The sequence below is a fragment of the Ambystoma mexicanum genome, chromosome 1q, assembly GCF_040938575.1.
Source record: "Ambystoma mexicanum isolate Mex_15411 chromosome 1q, UKY_AmexF1_1, whole genome shotgun sequence".
In the NCBI taxonomy this organism is placed as follows: domain Eukaryota; kingdom Metazoa; phylum Chordata; class Amphibia; order Caudata; family Ambystomatidae; genus Ambystoma; species Ambystoma mexicanum.
This window is the reverse complement of record NC_090922.1, coordinates 83124564-83145944: the sequence shown is the minus strand read 5'-3', so window position 1 is coordinate 83145944 and position 21381 is coordinate 83124564. Positions and strand designations below refer to the sequence as shown.

Here is a 21381-nt window from a genome sequence, read left to right as displayed (position 1 = left end):
CATAGTCCAGGCCAAGGCGTACACACTAATTCCAAGCTTACGTATTCTGCTGGGGAGAATGGCACAATACCAGGTGTTGAACGCCACTGACTAGTCCGGAAAGGCCCAGGCTCCAAACCAGCCTCGATCCACCGATCTCCTCAAGTCCTTCAACATCGACACAACCACCATCTCCATGCTCTAAACCAAATTGTTGCAGTGGATGAAGAATTCCACGATGCTCTACAAAACCTTCAAGCCGTGATAGTGATATAACCACAACTTCTAGAAACTTCCCAGAGAGAGGAAGATGAGAAATGGGATGGAAATGGATGTGAACAGTGGGATTCAGGGTGGGCAGTTTCAGGAAGTGGTTTGACTATGGGAGTATTTAGCTGCTCTGTGATGAGACATAGAGAGCGAGAGGGCCTCTGTGGTAAGTCAGACATAGGAAATGAGCAAGAGCTAATGTTATGCAACACAGTGGATGTTATTGAAAGACATTAAAGCCTCCCCTGTCCCTAGCTCTAAGATGATGTCTTCCCTAATCTTCAAAGAAAACAATAAACTAGAGTTCATCATGATGTCTCACAATAATGCTGTCCTCTGTCCCTACCACTAATGAGAAAACGACATTCACTTCACATAGGTAAGCCTAATCCCCCTTTTCTTGGCTTGTGGTAGCTGGTTTCTGTACCCCACCCTATTGTCAGATGGGTTTGCTTTCTCTCAGGACTCTGCCTGCCGCTACAATTAAAAATGGGTCCTTGGTTCCTTTCCTCTTCCTAGAGCCTGTTGCTCTGGACCCCCATGAAAATGTCCTTATTAGTTCAAATAGTTGAATTGGAATAAATGGTCTTGTGAACGAGCTCCTTGTCTGTGCCAACAGGCTTTGTTAATCAGTCTTCGTTTCCCTTTGTTCACCTAGGAATGTCTTTTTCACCAGCTCGGGCTCGCTGGTAATTTTGATATGTCCGGAATCTCTATCTTGTTCACCCCTGCTGGATGTCTCACCCCCTTGTGGGTTATTCTATGTTCATGCTGCTCATGGGCTTCCTGGCTCTTCAGCCCGGTTCAACAGGTCACCTCTTTCATCCCTTTGTGGGATGCCTGAATTCTCAGACCTGCAAAGGTTAGAAGGCCTTATGGCTTCTCTTCACTTTCTCCCCCTCTTGAGTATTTCGTTGCTCAGCCCGCTATGGGCTATCTGACCTCTCAGGCCCTCTGGCTTTTGTAATACGTTCACCCATCTGGATCGAGTATTGCGTTCACCCCCTTGTGGGGTATCTCATTGCTTAGCCCATCGTGGACTATCTGGCCTTTCAGGCTGTCTTGGTTCAGTAATGTGGTCACCCCCTCATGCGGTATTTCGGTGCCTCACCGCCCTACTCCTGCTCGTCTCTGTCAGTCACGTACCTGGTTCTCAGCAGCATTGCTTGTTGGGGGAGGTCGGCTTTGCTGTTCGGTAGCAAACCGTCACTCTGACTTCTTCGTGGTCGGGTCTCCCATTTCAGTTTCTCCAGTCTGAGATCAAAAGAACTTTGGCATTGTTCCTGCTAAACACTGGTGTGCCGTGTCTGTGGAGACTCTGTCTCTCTGCTCAATGGCTCAGCGCTCCTCAGACTCCTCCCTCTTCCTGGACTTGGCAACGTGGTGGGCCTCTGGTTTCCTCTGCCCACCACGCCGTCTGCGTGCCCCTGCCTGCAGGCTCACCAGTGCTTTGTTTCTCCCCATAATGAGAGGAAAGGCTCCATTGGATCCACTTATGCTGCAAAGATGTTACCAAGGTCGGGTCAGAAACCAAACCATCCATCGTTAAAGGACCCTGTGCCTTATTGTATGGCTCAATTCCCATGTGGCCAGCAAATGCTTGAAAATCTGTGTTGCAGGGAGGTGTAGAAAAAAATCTTACTTGGAAATTCCTTGTCCCCAAGAGGGTCACCCCCAGTGGGATCCCACTACCCTGTCCCCTAGGGTGTGTTAAGCATTGGAGGCTCACCTCCCTAGTCCTAAAAGGGGTGACTCCCTGTTGTGGAGAAGGAGCGCAGTCCCTAGATTCGTCACATGCATTCGTCTTGGGAGGATAGCTCAGCGGCAACCTGCTCGCCTTGAAAGCAAGATGACACGGAGCAACACAGGTTCGATCCCCGGGTCTGTGCTTAGAAACCTCTGGGTCTTAAGCGTGTTATAAATAAGCATCATATCACCTCAAATGATTGAGCTGATTTTGACAAGTACTTTAGTCTGACATAGTAGAATGCCTGGTGTATAATGACTATTTTTTTAATCGCCAGCCAGTGGAGTGATTTTGGTTGTTGGCTGACACAATCCTGCCTTTTTAGACCCAAGAGCACCTGTGTCGCATGATTCAGGATTTGCTTGAATGTTTTACCAGTAGGCCTGTGTAGCTACCATTGCAGTAGTCTAGGCGTGACAAAACCAACGTTTTTACTAGGTCAACTCTGTGACAGAACTACAGCAAAGGTTGAAATGTTTTGAGTCAGAGGAGTTGAAGATGGTTGCTTATGGAGTTGGCCTTGACCTGGAAAGAGCTCTTTGTTTTTCTTCTTTCACCAAGGTTGGTGGATGTCGCATTATATCCAGCTAAGAGAAGGCAATGGCAGTTATGTCGGATTTGCAAAAGATGGCCATATTTTAGTCTTGTTGCTATTCAAGGAGTGGCAACGTTCGACCATCCACTGTTGTACTTTTATGATTGCCAGAGTAATTGCAATGAGGTGATTGCTATCTTTTTGAAACATATTATGATTTACAAATCATCTCGGTAGAGGTGGAATGGAACATACCTTACTTTTAATGGGCATAGTAAGCGGTTTCACATGCATGTTAAAGACCTGCACTTTAAAATAACTGGATTGAAAAGGTCGTGTCCTATTTTTACCTCCCTGGTCGGTCCCATGGAAAAACACACACAATTTAGTACTACCAACCCTACTGCAAATTAGTGATGAAGGCAACAGAGCAAGATCTTACTGTCAAAACTATGATAGGTTGCAGAGAAGTTGAGCAGGATCGAAGCGGTTGGTTCAGTTCTTCTTGGATGTCCCTAAGAGTTGGTTCAGTCACTGAGTCAAAAGTGCGATAAAAGACTGTGGCTTATGTAAGATTCATTTCATATCCAATGTCTTGACTGATTGGATAGGTTAGCGTTGGGGCTATAATTGGTTAAGACCACACTGTCTGCATTTGCCCTTTTAATAGAATTGTAATGATGACTTTCTGTTTTGTTTGGTGGGTAGTACTCTAGTGGTGAATAACATATAGATGTATTATCGGGGCACAGTGTGAATTTAATCTTTTATTGGCCTGGCAGGACATGGGTGTCTTTGTGCAGAGAAGGAATTCATACCCTAATTTAGCTATTACGACTCTGCTCTGTATACTGCCATCCCTGCCTGTAAAGTTTGCAAGACTCTTTGCACAATGGCCTTCTCACTTTGGCTTGTGGCCTTCTCAATTTGGCTTGAGAGACCGGGAAAGGATCTCAGAGGTATTTTATACTCCTTAAGCCCAAGTTGGCTAAACCACCAAACATCTCAGGGGGGAGACGTGAAGACTATGTCCCGCTCTTATGAAATGGAACACCCCTCTGCACCTCATAAGCTCTTTCAGAAAAAAGGTCTCCCGCCTAAGAGCAGGGGCACAAATACAGCACATGGAGCGCTGAAATGGAAGGTTGGACTATGCAGTACAATTTGCACAGAATAACAAAATCTTCCCCCTCTCACCCCATGACAAATGTGAAAACCTACCAGTGGGGCGGGTTCTGGAGCATGGAAGGATTATGCACCTCGGAATTCAAGATAAGTCAGGATTTGGGAAAAGGACAGTGAAGTGTTCCCAAATAAGTACCGGAATCAGTATGTGACCCTTGAGTATGCACTTGGACCATGAAAGAAATGCACTATAAGCCAGCAAGTACAACAGAAATGCAACTAATGTACTGCCAAAATGTGCATTCATCCTAATTGTTCCAGCTGAGACACAAAGTCGCAGGTACAAGTTTCGCTGATGCACCCGGGCTGCCAACATTGCATCTGGGAGGGAGAACATGAAGATGGTAGCGGCAGCAGGAGGGAACACAAGGGGGGGACACTATAGAGCAAACAAATCAGGTGGTGGTAGTTGGTAGTCTGTCCTGGAGGAAGAAACAGTTAAGTGGCATTGAAAAAAAAGAAAGCTTGCAGCATCCAGCAGCAAAAAGGTGAAGACGTTGTGAGAGATAAAAAAAATAAGGTACAAACGAGGGCAAGTTGGGATGGAGAGGTAAAAGCTCGAGGGCTGCAAGCCTAGAGACCAAAGTATAGTTTGTGGGTCACCATATTTATTACTTGCTGGACGGAACTGTTGCCCAGTCAGAAAACATTCCAAGGCTCCTAAGGCCTACTTAACGATGAGGCTTCCAGTTCTATCATGGATTCATTTCTCTTCTACTGGAACAACCTACTGCTAATTCACAATTCAGCATTGATGCTATGCCTATCTTGGGTGTGTTAGTTTGAAAGAGGAAAGATTTGGAGAAATCTAGTATGGTCAACAGTTGTTGGTTACGCATGCATTCATCGGGCTTAGAAAGCCGGTCTTTCTTTTGTATCCCAGGTCAATCTAGGACATTGGTCTGACTTGGTGTGATTGAGCCAGTAACGCATTATCTGCAGTGGATGCTAAGCCCTTTATCCGCTCTCGCACTTGAAACCTGCACAGTCTGGCAGCTAGACTGTCGATTGTTAATGTATTTCTTGGGCCTGTTCCATATGTTGTTGAGTCAACACCCTAACCTAGGTCATTGTGTCCTGAGTTCTTTGAATGCATCATCCAATATTGGCAGCCTGATCCTTTTCTCGACGCTGACCCTCTCTTAGCATATTATGGACATCCGAGATTCCCGATTGTACATTAACCCAAAGGGAATTTAATGTGGTGGAGGCTTGGTAAGTGTTAGGGACAGCAAACGAAGCTCAAAATAACACTGTTTTATTTCGCTTTTATCAACTCAATTATACAAGAGATTCTTTAGAGAATGATTAAGTCTTTCTACTAGACCATCTAATGCAGTCTTCATAGATAGGTGTGTGAGGTCTCAATTAAAAAGAGATCCACAATTTCCATCATGCGTTTTGACATAAAAAGTGTTCCTTGGCCAGTATGGATCTCCTTGGGAAACCCCACTTTAGTGAAAAATGGGATCAAATGTTTGAATATCTGCTGAGTGATATTGGCTCTAAATGCCAATGCCTCCGTGTAGCTGTGTAATTGACTATGATTAATCTGTATCAATTGGCCCGTCCCTCAACGCGCTGACGTTATTCCTTGTTCTTCCTCATTGTCGGGGGAGAATGGGGAATATGCATGTTCCGCCCCCTATTTATTTCTTTGCATAGGCCCATCCCACACTTTGTGTGGAGTGAGTGCAAAGCGCTAGACTGCACGCAAAGTAGTGACGGACCTGTGCAAAGTCTCAAAGACACGCAAAGTCCGATCCATGGAAGGGGTTCTATGCACTGAAAAGTGCGCAAAGTCACGTTTCAGCAGGCAAAAAAATCTGTGAATAAGGCCCCTTGTCAGTCCCTTCTTAAAGGTTAAGGACACTATCTTGCTCATTTTGTACACAGTTGCCCTCATTATAATTTTGGTGGTATCCCGCATGTAAATCTGGCAGGATACCACCAAACGGACCTACCGTTACCAGAGCCTGATATGCCGGAATTAGCAGCATATTACAGGTGCCGGCAACTGTAGGTTAATCCCCATTCCATGGAATCCATAGGACCCTGTGGTGCGATTGCCGGTATTACCGACATGGATAATACCGGTGCCGGTAATACCGGCTGTTTTTGCTGGTGGGGTGCCCGAGTAACCTTCAGCTCTTGGTTTTGGAGGTAAATCAGGTCACCTCACTGGCAAACTTGTCGTTTGGAGGTGCGGGAAAAGTGGCTTTAAGGGAATTAGTGCCACTTTGTTCACACACCACCAAACTTATAATGAGACCCAGTGGTAATTGCAGGCAGGAGACCAGTAATGTAACCACTTGCGTGCTGTTTGGTGCCCCTGCATGCAATTTTCAACTTTTACAAACCGATGTGCAAAAGTAACGAGTAAAAGTAGGCAAAATAATCATTGATCCGTTTTTATAAAAGACATAAATGCCGCCTGCAAATAAAGTTTGGCAAATGGACGCCTTTGGAATCTGCCTGTCTTTAGCAGCTGGTAAAAACAGGCAGATTCCATGGGCATCCATTCCTTTATGGCTGCATAGAAATCTCATGGAGGCATAAAGGCATGTGCCCTTTCAAGTTGGAGGAGGCATGCACAGTTAGAAATGTCCATTCCCTGACAGCAAATGGCAGCAAAATGGGTCGATTTTATTGGCCACGTTATTTTCACAGAGCAGACTGGCTCCGTTAGCACTTTGTGCAAAAGGCCCCCCTTTATGCAACTTTCCTCCATGTAGTGGAAAAGTAAATAGTAAAAGAGGAACGATTGCCTTTACTCTTTACTTGTCTACTTAATTTTAGGAAAAGCATAAAGGCCTCCCTTACTCTGGGATTAGGAGGGGCGTTTTCAATGGACTCTGATGAAATCACTAGGGGGTAATTTCAAACATAAACGCCAGCATAAAAATCCATTACCGTGTTTTCCGACGCGTTTACCAATCCTCTCCCCTTGGAACATGGCGCCCTGGGAGTGTAAACAGACAGAGTAAATGGTTAAGGCCTTGCTTTTCTGTCCCGGCGCTCCACCTTTGCACTCCAGGGCTTGTAAAATGGCCTCCCTTCATGTCACACTCCTTCATGCTCCTAGTGTAGTTACTGGGCAGCATTCTCTGCAGCTGGAGCAACGCTCGCGTTTCTCACTAAAGAGTTACTCTACGGCCTCGCTCCTTTCACAGTGGAGCATGTTGACGTGAGCTTCTTTCGAGCTTGATGAAGGTAGCGTGTGGGACCACATTTACCATGTGCGGGAACGGCAGGATGGCTAAACATAAATAAAGTCCTCTGTCCAGAATCCTTTTCTTACCTGCTTTCCTTTCCCAACTACTTGAAAGGGAAAAACTAGAAAACAACCAAGCACACTTTTGGGACATTGCCCAATAAAAGGCATGGCTGCTGTCTTCTGACACCCAACCCTGTGTCTCTTTATCAGAGTCCCTTGCCTATGTTCACAGTCCCAAGCATATAGTTCATATCCACCGAGTGTGCTGTCCACCTATGCGAGCCAGGTCTCTCTATTTCTCTTTCAAATTGTGTTTCCCACAGTCTTTCTCCCTTTGGGGAGTCTCTCCTCTTTTTTGTTCCCCGATCTGGGTTCTTTCAGTCTCTCTCTCCCCACTCAGGGATTTCCTGGTTCTCTCCCTACACCCTGCTGGTCTGTTTTTCTCTCCATTCTGGGGTTTCGCTGTGCTTTCCCCGCCCCCAGGCTTCGCCCTTTCTCTTTCCCCACCCCGGGGCTTCTCTGTGTCCTTCTCCCTCTTTCTCTCTCCCCACTCTGAGGCTTCTCAGTGTCCTCCCCACTCCAGGGCTTCCCTCTTTCTCTCCCCCCACTCTGCGCTTTCTCTGCTTTCCCCAATCTTGGGTTTTTCTCTTTCTCACTCTCCACTCTACGGTTTTTCACTGTTCTCCTCCCTGTGGGGCTTATTTCTTTCTCTTCGCCCACACTGGGGATTCTTGGCTCTCTCCGTGCTCCTGGGCCTGTGTCTCTCTGACTTGCCATGCTGCCCCCTTCCCATTGTGCTAGTGGACCCGCGTACCTGCTTGATATGGGTAGTGCACCTCAGAAGTTTCTGTGGTCCATCCAGGGCTCTTTTTGTCGGTTGACTTGCTTACAATCACTTGTCAACTCTGCATCAGCCGGCATCTTCTTTTTACTGGTTTCTCTGGGTAGGAACCGGCGTGCTGCCTTTCCTCTGGGCCTTGTCTCAGTCCTCAAAGTGTCACTGCTTTTGGTCTTGTTGCAGCAATTGACGTTCACCGTTTACCATTCGTGAGACCTTGGTACACTCGCCAAGTGCCCACCCCAGGTCGGGATGCCTCAGCATGTGTGTGCAGCAACGTAGTTAAACTCTGCGCGCTGTGCTGGCACCTTCTTCTGATTGGTTCCTTAGCGGACATACCTGCAAGAGGCTTTTCTCATCGTGCCTCTGCTGATTCCCTCAATGACTTAGTAAAGTTTGGGTCAAAAGCACAGCCAGCCATTAAAGGGGTGATAGGGTTACCATTCACCTTAGCCCCTACATAGCCCATAAAGGTGTTAGTGTCCGGGTGGGAGGGATTGTGACTTACTCTCCTCTGAGAGGTCTTCCTGTCCCCTAAGGGGGTTGTCCTCCAGAGGGATCATGCCTACCCTATCCCCTGGTGGATGTTAAGGGGGCATGTAACCGTTCAAGATGCCTAACATGTATGTAACCTACACTGTGAAACCTAAGGGTGTGGGTGTATAATTAAATGCAATAACTAAATAAATAAAATAAAAAATAAAAAGGGCTGATGGCTCACCTTCCTAGTCCTGAAAGTGGGGCTCCTCTTGGGAAGGGATGATGATCTTCTTGGATTCATCAGACCCTGTGCAGGTCAATATTGTCTGTGAAATATCATTTTATTTTTGTAGGTATTTTATTTAAATATTTAAGTATTTTTATATTATATTTTATTTTTGGAGGATTATATATTGCGCAAACCTAACCCTTCGACATATTAAATGACCTTACCGATTGGGATGGTGTTGAATATGATATAACTAGTGCGTTTACTAAAAGAAAGGTTTGCCTGATGTTGTTTCTTTGAGAGGGGTGTCTATGCTGTCCTAGAGTGCATACAGTCCGAATGCAAGAGTGCACTATGGGAATTCCTACATAAGGCTCAATTATTGAAGCTTGGGGCAATGCTAAGAGCTCGGAGACGCTCCACTGGCATTTGTCAATGGAAGCAGTGCTCCAGGTAAGGCTGTAAAGCTGGACTGCTTTACTCACTATCTTTAAGTTGAGTAAAAAAATTAGAGATCGAAAAAGTTTATTTCCATTTCAGATGAGTAAATATATATCTCTAAAACAGGTATATTTTTGTTAAACGTGCCTCTTTGCGCCTAGCTTACTAATTAAAAGCTGCAAGTTCCTTCTCTCTTCTAGCTGCAATATTATTAGCGTTCCTTCGTGTGGCACTCGCTGTTCGACTGGTACTACTCTTCCAAACATGTGCATGGGGTAATATGTAAGTGTTCTTTCACTCGTGCCCCCAGGGGACTCAGCAACACAGGGGCAAAACTCATCAACATTTAAAAAAAAGAATCAAATCTGACGTAAAAAGAGTACACACCCCTTAGTATTCTAGCAGGGTACACTTTACTATTCCAACTTTAGTCCCAGAAAATGTGGGAACGTTTTGGATTTTGGAGACCTGTAAATGGAGAAACATTAGGTCGCCGCCTTTTTTTGGGGACAAGCCTCGTTTTGAGCAAATACTTAGGTCAACTGCGGAAGGCAGAGGCTGAATCGTATGTGTCCCCTTTTTCCTATTTATTATTGTGAGAGTTTTTGTTCCCTATTTCTTTTCGTTTGGCGTAATTGCATGCTTTTAAAGGAGTAGGGAATGCTGCTTATTTGTAGGGCTGACTAGTAGACAGCAACGTTTTGGTGAAAAGGGAAAGCCGCTATTGTCAGAATTCTAGCATTAAATTAAAAAAAAAAAGTTTTATCCCTCTTCTTTTGCAGACACAATGACCTTCCCTGGCAGCTGTTGTTAAAGTTTAACAACCAGATGAGCCTAGTGGACCTTTACACACTCAACAGTACTCACACAAATATCCCGAAGTTGAAGGATGGATATGTTGGGGGCCAGGTACGTATTTTTCTCACAAATAAAATACTTGAAATAAGTGGGAGTAGGGATTTGGGAGAAACAGCTTTTACACTTGCAGATTGCTATGACTTTAAGTGCTATATCTGACGAATGACACCTTGTACATTTCTCAAACTCCTCTTACGATAGATTTCTAGGATCACTATAGACAACCTATTACTATCTGACTTAAATATTAAATTCTCACCCAGGGAAGGGCACTCAGCCAATCAAGTGAATGGAAAAGTGGGCGAGAATATGCTGTGTACTGACCACTTTTTCCAGCCACCCCAGGCCCTTCCCTGGGTGGCGCCATCTTGATTGTGGGGAGCAGGCCCGGCCTTAGGGGGGGGGCGAGTCGGGCGTCCGCCCGGTGCGCCACACCCCCCCCAGGGCACCGTTAGCCCCCGCCACGCCAGCTCGGGGAAGTCTTTCAAGCGCTCCCCCGAGCTGGCATAGAGGGAGAAAGCGCGGAATGCGGGCGTATTCAATGACATTCGGGTGCTCAGCACCCCATTGTCACCAAATGCGCCCCTCTGCCGCGGCGCCTTCAGCACCATTACCCCCCCCCACCACGCCAGCTCGGGGCAGTCCTTCAAGGGCTCCCCCGAGCTGGCATAGTGTCAGAACGCGTGTCAGGCACCTCATTATTATTAAATGAGCCTGCGGCAGCAGAGCTCATCTAATAACAGGGTACTGATGCGCCCTATTCAAATAATTACCTCCTCGCCCGAGCGAGGAGGTGTAAAAAAAAAAAAGTGGCACTTTCTGGCCCCGCCCCCTTTTGGGCAGGGGCACGCGGGCGACGGGGGGGGGCGGTGCCAATTCACCCAGGGTGCTGGGACCCCAAAGGCCGGCCCTGGTGGGGAGGCAACAGGGGGCCTCTCCCTATTGCCTCCCCATGTCCTCACGCTGAAAGACATCCCAACACCTCTCCCCGCCCCTCTCCCTCCCTCCCCACTTACCTGCTGGTCCAGAGCTTATGCTCCGGTCCTGGCGCTCCTCCAGCCTGTGGAACTTCCATGGACATGGAAAAGGGACCAAGTCCCTTTTCTATAGTGGTGGTCATCTTGTTTTTTTTGTTTTTTATGGGAAATTGGGCTTGCATCATACTTGCAGATCCCATGTCCCATAAAAAATAAATAACTATTTGCACACTGTGCAAACCCCAGTGTGCGACTAGCTATCACCCCCTTGTCGGGGTGCGTACATGGCCGATAACGGCCCACAGCCCAACTAGGCCCGGGCTAGGAGGACATGTACGCCCACCAATGTGGGGGTGATTGCTATAGTTAACGACAGAATTGGAAACAGTGGAATGGCATCAGCTATTCAGCTACTTGGCTTCCATTTAAAGAAGCATCATTATGCAATCTCAGACTAAGACCAACAGCTGTTTCTCAGACTGACGGACAGAAATCAAATTATATTTTTAGACGTAGGACAAGTTGACTTGCTTTTCTAAGTCTTACTGTTTCATTGACTTCCGTTCGCTAAAAGGATCCAGATCATAAACCTAAGTATCATGCAAGGTCACTCCATTTTTTAATTCTCCCTTTATCCCAGTCCTTCTAGATCCTTACAATTTTCTTGTGTCGAAATAGTGAGGATGCCAACATTTCAGCCAGTCAGGAAAGCAGACTGGGGTTTTTCTTTCAAAGCAGCGCCTGTAGAAGTCTTTGCCTTGCAATTTGTAGTGTCACCCTCCTTTCCTCCCCCCATTCTGAAATGGCCGAATGGTGGAAGGAAAGAGCCTGATTGACAATGCAACTGGTGGGCAGGTTATTTTTGGGCCATTTGACTCCATCTGAGCACTAGGCAGAAACAAAGTGAGCAGTAACCACATGCATGCAGGGTCTCCAGTTGTTTTGCTCTTTTTATTGCATGTATACAGTGACTCCTCCACACATCTCCACCATGCATAATGCCGCTGAGCATGCACATGGTGGAAAGCCATTGTACACAAAGTTCCAACATCAATGTTTTTATGTGCTCAGCAAATGTATATGACATTTCTCATGATTGAAACATGCCTAGCGCCTTTGTCCACGCCTGCCAGCTCCATGCCTCTTGGACCTAAAACATACTATCTTCCATATTGTGTGCACAATCTTGAATCATCTCCGCCCTATTACCACCACACCACCCCAACACCCCCATTGTGCGTACAGTGGTTCACCCCCAGTTCTAGTCGGGTTTCAATCCAGTGCCCAGATGCCTCAGGGTTGGGTGCGCTTTACAAATGTCAAAAATAAATAAATAAGTAAATAAAATAATTAAATAAGAAGAAAATACATACATGCATACATACTGGCCTTTTTCATGAAACCATAGCATAGCTGGCCTGGCAGCCTCCTGGACCCGTCCTTAAATCCTTGGTTCTTCAAATATGTACAGCCTCTTGGTCCTTTACAACTTCCATTGGTCCAGTTGTTCGTATTGCCACAGTATTTCCGTCGGGGAAGTTTGTACCGACTTGTTGGCACATTGCTCTCCCTCAACTCATGGTCCCTGTCTCCGTCACATCTCAGGGGCATATTTTACAATACCTTGAATGCTCATCATCTCTCCTTCCTTTGGGGTCCTATTCCTCCCACCTTTTCATCCTGCCTGGGACCAACCTGGCTTGGTCAGGCTTTCCTGTCCTTTCTGACTAGGGGGTTGCCCACCCCCTTCCTCTCAGCTCATGTTCGTTCGAGTACCCTCTATCTCCAACCTTCCATGGTGGTTAACACTTATTCCACAGTTGTTCCCACCTCCTTCTCTGATAATACCACCTTTTCATCAATTATCACTGCCTCCTTAATTATTTACCACTTCCCCCTCAGACACAACTATCTCCTCCTCCGTTCTCCTCCAACACCTCTTAATCACTCTTTCTATCCTACTCTAACACTGCCCCACTGCTAAGCACACCCTTCTCCACAACCCACACAAAAACTAGGGCTGTGTGTTTTTATAGTTTGTTCCCTCCTCGCCACACGTGGGTCTCCTGTCAGGGTCTGCCCTAATGGTATCTAATTTGGTGATGGCTACGATTGGCTGTTATCCCTGAGGGTAGCCCAGGCTGCTTTGGGCTCAGTGGGTCTGGGCCAGGTCTATAATTGGGCTATGTGAGGAATTGCCATCTGGCAAGGGTGTAAAGCCCTGGCTTTTTTGGTTTTTGTTGAACAACAAAATGATGCAGGTAGTTCCTTCTCTGAAAGGTTAATCTGCTGATCAGATTCCCCTTTTGCAAGCTCCATACTGAAAGCATAGTGTGTGTCTCTGGCCTGCTGCATCAGTTCCTGACTCTCCGCGCTGGCTCTACACGTAGCACCAAGTCGGTCCAGAGGTCACAGATGCCCATTTGACAGCAGCTGTGACAGATAAGTCTCTGCTGCGCAGGGTCCGTATTTAAGATATGCAGCCCTGTACCCAAATGATGATGACCATAAGTATCCCATGATGGTGGCAGTATAATCTCTAAAATAAAGCTATGCCCGAGTTTAGGCATAGCGCATGGTACTACTTATGCTCACTACCGCCACATCCCAATTAATATTGCACATGTGTCTGCTCTACTGTGGAAGATGTGTATTCTGGTCAGTCAAGTGTAGCCCGTCAAATTGCAGCACAGGAACCTGAATCTCTTTTATCTCGTTGTGTAGGTAACACCCTCAACCTGAGACAGCCGCACAGCAGCCTGCTGTCCTGGGCCGGGGAATCATAGGAGCAAACCCATTCAAAAGGAGTCATCTCACACCAGGGTGCTACATTTCTAAAGGCCTTTGTTCACAGTGAGAAGGGAAGAGGGCATGATTATGATAGGCAGGAGGGCTCTGGTCAAGGGAATGAGACGTCACACATTTTGGTTCTCAGTGTCTCTCTCTTTCATATACCCTCAATTTGTTCTGGAGCAAAGCACTTTGGATGTGACTTCAGAAGAACATAGTCCACTCTGTTCAAGAGCAGGGATTAGACCACTAAAGCAGGCTAGCTTTAGTTCAGTCACCTACGGACTTTTGCCTTTAAAAGAAGTGGGTCTCCCGCCCCTTCTGCAGATTCTCTCAGATCCTCTCAGATCCGTTAAGGCAGCACTTACACTCTGAAGAACTCACTGGACCTCCTTTGGGAAAGTTGCTCTTTCTAAAGCCCTCAGCCTGAGGTGAAGAAGGAATCATCCAAGACAGAAGGAAGATCTGCCCCGTACCCACTCCCAGGGCACATCAGGAGTGACTTCTGCTGTGGGCATGGACCTATATCTCTGCACCGGAATCAGCTAGAGCTGGGAGAGCAGACCCTGAATGGAATCATCCTGTCCCTCAGTCTCCCTGAGTGGGCCTCACAACAACCGGTGGGCCAGAACAGCCAAAGCTCCCTGTTCTACCGCACGCAACCAGTGGCTCCATGTTCACTGAGCTTGAAATTAGAGGGAAGTCACTGGCACTGGTTGTTGTGGTACTCCACCACTTTGAACCTGCTTGCACTTTCAACCAGCATTGACACTGCATCGTGACCTACATAAAGCTAGTCACCTGCTACACCCAAATTGACTATTCGATGTAGGGACACAAACCGAATCACTGGCGAATCAAATGCCGACTCTGACCAGGGGTTACAACCATGGCTCAATCCAGCTAGACCTTGAACTGTCGCCTCGTTGACCGCACATCGATGTACCCAAGATTACCACTTTGATGACCGTCACCTGCTGACTCGAAAGGCTGGAGCGTCACTCATTGACCCCTCCCAGTGGCTAAAGCCAGACTAGGCGCGGCCAACTGCGAAGTGTTCCTAGGACTGCCCGACCTGCATCCTTGGGAGACACCCTTCTACCGCACAGAGCAACCACCTTCGCACCTACCCTTCATCCCCGTGTGGCCTGGGCCTACAAGATCCACCTCCAAACTGAGCTTGATGAGCTCACATCTATGTTTGACATCGGGTCTGACTCTGTCAACCCACCAAGAACTGAATCCAGGGTGTTTTGCCTCTGAACTGCCCCCTCATTCCACTTGGACCCTAGAGACTGGTTAGGTCACAATCGCTCCTGTGTTCACCAAGATATCCTTTTTGTGGCTGTTGATTTGTCGACCACCCCTGGAACTATGCTCAGAGTGCTACTTTCTACAGTCTCTTGCATCTTCTCTGTTATTCCTTTGATGTGGGTTTTTATGCAGTATTTTCTATGTATTCTATGTGCAGATGGTGTGTTTGATTAAAGTATATATACTTTTATAGAACCTTGATTGGACATTCCCTTTGTTTTGGACTATGATGCTGTGCAGTTTGGTTCACTACTGGTTCACCTTCACACCCCTCTTAAGATCATAGCCTTCCCTCGGCCCACGTTACCACACAAGGCAAAGGAGGTATATCTTTTAAATGTCCTTGTTTTACACCTTTATGATTGTGGTGTGCTTTGGTTTGCAAAAGTGTGAGGGTTGAGTGGGCCATTTTACCCCTACTCATCCTTGTACTCCTGAAGAGCAGAATCCAATTGGTCACAAGCTGTCTATCTACGTTTCTAATATTTCTCCCGTGATTCTCCCGGCCACTGCCTGTTCTGTGCTGAGCTCTTCAGTGCTTCAAAAGTATGATTTAAAGGCTAAGAACACACTGGGCCTCATTACGACCCAGGCGTTAACCATGGTGCTATTAGCGCCATGGTTGACGCCGGTACCTTACCGATTCTGCCATGGTGAATGGCGGAATTATCGCCCCATTCCAAGGTTGGCGGGGCGGTAAGTCCCCATTCACCATTGGCCCTTCCCCATTCCCATTTTTGCCCCCATAGGGCTCAATGGAAATGGGCAAGGCAGTAATTACAGTACCGCAAATTGCAGTACAGTAATTACCTCCAAGGTCCATTTGCGGGTCCCGTCCTTAACGGCTGGTAAGACCAGCCGTTAAGGGAGGACCCGCAAAGGGACCTCGGAATTGGGCTGTAAGGGATTACCGGCACCAGTGCCCTTACCGGTACCGGTAATCCCTTACCGCCCGGGGCGTAATGAGGCCCACTGGGTAAACTTTCCAAACACATTGAGCCTCATTACGAGGCTGGAGGTAGACATGGCCTTTAATAAGGGCATGGCTACCCCCAAACTCGGGTCCGGGTCCCACGAAATGGGAATTACCAGGCCATTCCGACCTTGGAGGGCCTGGTAATTCCCTTTCGCAGGACCCGGAGCCGGTATGTCCCCATTCCCATTTGAGCCCACCATTGCTACCATCCTGCTCTGCTCGCGGGTGCCGCTCTGCACGCGTGGTCTGGCCAGGCGTGCAGAGCGGCACCTATGAGCAGACTCTTAATGTTGCGGTATGGCAACAACGGCGCCGGTAGCACTACCAGCGCCGTTGTTGCCTTACCGTAACAGTCCTAATGAGGCCAATTGTTTCATTTAGTGTGCATGTAAATAATAATAGTTTATCCCTGGTTTTCAAATTGCTTGCCAGGAAACAATGCTTCTGAAACTTTGCTTTCCACACTGAACTCTTAGTGTTCGGAAAGTCGTGAACCAGCAACATTGTATCCACTGAATCTGCGAGCTTTGTAAAAGAATTCCTTTTGGCGCATCATTATCAAAATACTCACGTGAAGCTGTAGCTGAATCAAAACATTTGTTATCATTGTCAAGTGATACAAAATAATTTGCCCTAAAGGACAAGCTTTCTTTACCTGTGTTGGTGGTTTGTACCTGCTCAGGGAGAGCTTATGGCGTTCTCACTTCGTGTGGGGTGCTTCAGTATTGCTTGGAAAGGTATTAAGAGTTTTGGGCATGGTCAAAGCCTTTAAGGCTGACCTGAACTACTGGGCTAGTATGGTGGTAGTAGAGCGGGTCCTCAAGACTGGCCTGACCTGTAATATGAGTGTCCCCTGCCATGTGATTGGGACCAAGGAAGGGTGACAAGGGAATCCTCCCCATACTGCCCTGGAACCAACATCCACCGGCCCCCCGAGTCACCTCCTTGGGGGTCCCCAAAAACGGGCAGGGCACTTCATCAAACCTATTATGCCCAAGATATATATTTTCCTCCAAATAATAACATTTACGAAAGGAAATGGGTTAGTTTTGGCCATGTGATGTGGGGTGATATACATTCTCTAGAGAGTTCTATATTGTTAAAGCTTATAATTAGATGGCCTGTGGATTTATGACTGCCCTTCTCAGTGAACAATTGTGTCTATATTAACAAATTATTAACTTGGGAGGATAGCGCAGGAGCAACGCACTCGCCTTGGAAGCAAAACGGCACGAACCAACACAGGTTCAATCCCCGGGTCCACGCTTAGAAACCTTCCGGTATTAAGCGTGTTATAAATAACCTATCATATCACATCATTTCCACCTATTTCAGCTTGCCATTGTTGTACAAGAAGTTCTTGACTATCCTATGAAGGCTATAGATTGTGTGCATAGGTTTCCTTAGTCGAGATTGGGCTAGTCAAACTAATACATTCTACCCTGTTTCAGTTTTGAATTTAAAATGGTTGACAACACTCTAGTGGTAGGAACCTCCCTAATTTTTTGATTATTTTAAGAATTCTGTTTTGGATAGACCAAACTCTTTCTACAATTCGGGCAAGGTTCCGAATGACCTACCATGAATCAGTTCGGCCGAATGCAGACAGCCTGCCAAGCAGAGGCGTTGCTAGGGGGGGGCCAAGGGGGCTATAGCCCCGGGTCTTTTGGTTGTAGCCCCGGATAGAATCTCTGGAGCTACAACCAAAAGGCTGGCTAGGCCCCAGTCCCGACAGTTCCAACATTAGCGTAGCCCCGGGTCTTTTCCAGACCTAGCAACACCCCTGCTGCCAAGAACGGCGTTGATTGTTAAACGGAAGCATAAAAAAGCAAGGTTACTGATGGATAGATGATGTGTTTTTCATTATCTTTTGAGATCTTATACTTATTTTTATATATGTCATTGTAGAATTGACTCTACAGCCTTGAATTAAATGTGTTGGCATACTTGAATCCCACCTTTTGTACGGGTGTCATCTATTGTTAGCAGGCAATATACACTCTACTGTGGGAGGCCTGAGCAGTGCTTCTTACATTGACTATTCATAGGCACATCTTGAGGTCTTATGCTCTCATATGAAGCTCAGAATCATAGAGCGCAATCTTGTGATAACTCCCAAACATAATATGGCAGAGCATGGAAATATGGAAGAACACAAGGGACACTAGTAATTCTGATTATTTTACCAACTTCTGGGAAGAGTTGGTTTTGGCGTCTATGCAGAGTTTTCTCAACATTGACAGCTTTTGCTCCTTAGTTAGCTTTGAGGAGGAAGGATTATAGCAATTATTTGGATTGTAGAAACAGTCCCTACATATGTTGAAATGTTCCCAAATCTTTGCGTTTCTGGAATTAACAAGAGTATGAAAGCCCCTCTATTGAAAACGAACATGGTTCAAATAGCCTGCTCTATGGAATATAAATCACTCAGGGGGGGGTCTACAACCACATTTTAGCTCACTGCACCCCAAGTCTTTCAAATTAATAAGAGTGTGGGAGCCGCCCCTCGAATGAGAACAAAAATGGTTAAATAACTTGTTCTGTTGAATTTCGTCCACTCAGGAGGGTCTACAAACGCGTTTTATCTCGCCTCTGCCTCGACAGAGGAGTACTAACCATTTGCATGTCAGTCTTGTCCCACCCACAAGGGCAGTCCAGCACCAACATGCTAGGCAAGTCTCCTCTACCCCAGCATATGTCATTATGTTGCAGGCACAGTTATTACTTGACAGGTACTGCCTTTGGTGCAGGCATTGGTAACATCCGTGTAGAAGTGAAGGCTACCCACCTATGTTTAAGTTACCAATGATGAGGAGAAGGGGAGACTATCAAGGAACTCCTTGTGAACACCAGACGGCGTATGAGAGCTGCTCTCAAAGTTTTAGCAGATCTCTCAAGTTTCCCAGTTCCATACGTAATTCATCCAATCCCTGTTTTTCCTTGGGATACTGGGTACAGAAGTGTTGTCTTTTCCAGTTTAATTTTGGACTGCAAATCCCTGAATTCCATGAAAAGAATGGGACTAGATGGTCGTTTCAGACATGGAACAGGGAATCTTGAGCGCTCTGAATGTTTTAGTCATTGACACAGATTGTAAACAAACCGCTCCGCCCTGTGTCGGTCTGGTCCTAGTAAAGAGAACGGTTGGTCCATAATGAAAGGTGCTCCAACACTATCACAGTCAGATAGGAGATTACGGGTTAAGTGGTGCTTGCTTTGCTCAGCACGGTAACTAAACACATGGGGGGTCATTACGACCCTGGCGTTAAGGGTTTAACGGCACCGTAAAAGGTGTCGGCGCCGTTAAACCCTTAACGCCTGATTACGAGGTCCCTTTGCGGGACCCAACCTTAACGGCTGGTTTTACCAGCCGTTAAAGTAGGGTGCCGCAAAGGGACCTCGGTGCTAATTACGGTACCGCAATTTGCGGAACCGTACTTAGCGCCTTCCCCAGTCCCATTGAGCCCTATGGGGCGAAAATGGGAATGGGGAAGGGCCATGGTGAAATGGGAAATACCGCCCCGCCAACCTTGGAATGGGGCGGTATTCCCCCATTCCACCATGGCGGACTCGTTACAACACCGGCACCAACCATGGTGCTAATAGCACCATGGTTTAGCGCCGGGGTTGTAATGAGGGCCATGGAAAGGAAAAGAAGAAGAGACAGCTAATACGCCAGAATGCCCAGCATATTCTGGAGTGAGAGGGCCTTTGGACATTGCGACACTGAGAAATTTGGTTCCATGTGATTTTGTCGAAAAGATTTTATCGAATTCAATTTCATCTAATTCTTTTTTTTTGTGGTAGATTTTGCTGCAAATATATGCAGGGGCGGCCCCCCACTGCACCCCCTATAAGCCCACTACATTCTTTATTCACCTAAACCCACCTCCCACGTATGTGCTGCAAAACCTCCTTATGCCTGAAATTCAAGCCTCTGTGTCCAATTTTTAGCAGTGTACAACTGCCAGCACCACACTTTTGTGTTTCTTGTGTGCGTGACTATAAACAGTAGACTTGCTCTGGCCACTTCCCAAAGACGACGTAGCATGTATGTAGGAGAGATATTAACCTGCTGAGCTGTCTTAATGGTATTGGAACCTGCAACAAGCAGGCTACTCCCAGAACTCTTGCAGCCCATGACCCAACTGAGCTTTGGTATTGGGGTTGGAACCTGTTATTAGAGGGTACAAACAGATGTTACTGCCGGAATATCAACCCTTTAATCCACTTTACTTTATTGCACTTCACCTATTTATGGTTGAATTAAAAGTACACTTTGAGTTTGGTTACAAAGAGATTACGCTTGTTAAAGGCTACCAGTCCTTGCCTCAATAACCAAGGGCAGAGTAGCACAAGTTGTATACTGCGACCATTGCGGCTGAGTCACCCTCAGTGCGCGTGCACAGAAGCATCATCTGGGTGCTCATGTCATACTCTGCACATCCATGCCTATCAATGTAAAAATGTCATAAAAAATTGTAAATGGCAAAACAACTGGCTTTGCCAGTGCTTGTTTCTTCAGGTTGAATGACCTGCGCTGTGATCCAGGCATTCCTAGCTTAGTTTGCAGATCGCGTGTGATGGTTATGGCCGGCTTATCTTTTATAACTAAAATGATTTATTGATGTTTTGAGATTAGCATTGCAATCCCGGAAGCTCTCTGCCATAACTATGCTTCCGGAAGCTGATTTCACTTTAGTTAGGGCCTCATTACGACCCAGGCGGTAAGTTACCGCCTGGGCCGTGACTTTACCACCATGGCGTAAACTACGTTTACGCCATGGTGGTTGGCGGACTTACCGCCCCATTCCGAGGTCGGCGGGGCGGTAAGTCCCCAATCCCCATTTACCCTTCCCCATTCCCATTTTTGCCCCATAGGGCATAATGGGAGTGGGGAAGGCGTTAATTACGCCACCGTAAATTACGGTGGCGTAATTAACTCCATGGTCCCTTAGCGCCATGGATTTTAACACCTGCTAAAAGCAGGTGTTAAAAGCGCCATGGCGCTAAGGGACCTCGTAATTGGCGGTAAGGGGTCGGCGCAGCTAACGCTGGCGCTAACCCCTTACCGCCAGGGTCGTAATGAGGCCCTTAGTCTTGAATTGCCCAAGAGTATACTTATTTTGCTCGTTTTCAAGATATCTTTCTAGAATGGTAACCCGTCTTGCCATATCTCCTAAAGGATCTGAAAAGACGGAAGATGAATACTTAATGGTATCATTGCATGGTGTGAAATAATACATCCCCTCCTTGCAATGGATGTATAATATTCTTATATACATATTATGCATTTTCCCCTATTTTACCCAGCAAATGCTGGTGGGGCCAGCCTTACACATAAGCAGAGTACCTTCCAAAATTACGTCTTAAAAGGAGGCATTATTCCTAACAGAAAATAGGGGTACCCAGTCAATTTATCGTAAACATTACAGAGTGGTACATAACAGAGCGGACTATAACACCAGAAAACACCAAAAAGATGAAACAAATATATAAAGGGTATTAGGATAAGGGGTTAAAATGGGTCATGATGGGTTTAGGG

General features: G+C 46.6%; 1 protein-coding gene across 1 annotated transcript in view; it reads left to right on the top strand.

Annotated features, from left to right (window-relative positions):
• The window catches only part of DPEP1 (dipeptidase 1), a 176749-nt gene that overhangs the window by 26026 nt on the left and 129342 nt on the right, over positions 1-21381 (top strand). Inside the window, exon 3 of the mRNA XM_069642535.1 lies at positions 9704-9830. Coding sequence (XP_069498636.1) covers positions 9704-9830 — 127 coding nt within the window. The remainder of the gene's footprint in view (positions 1-9703; positions 9831-21381) is intronic.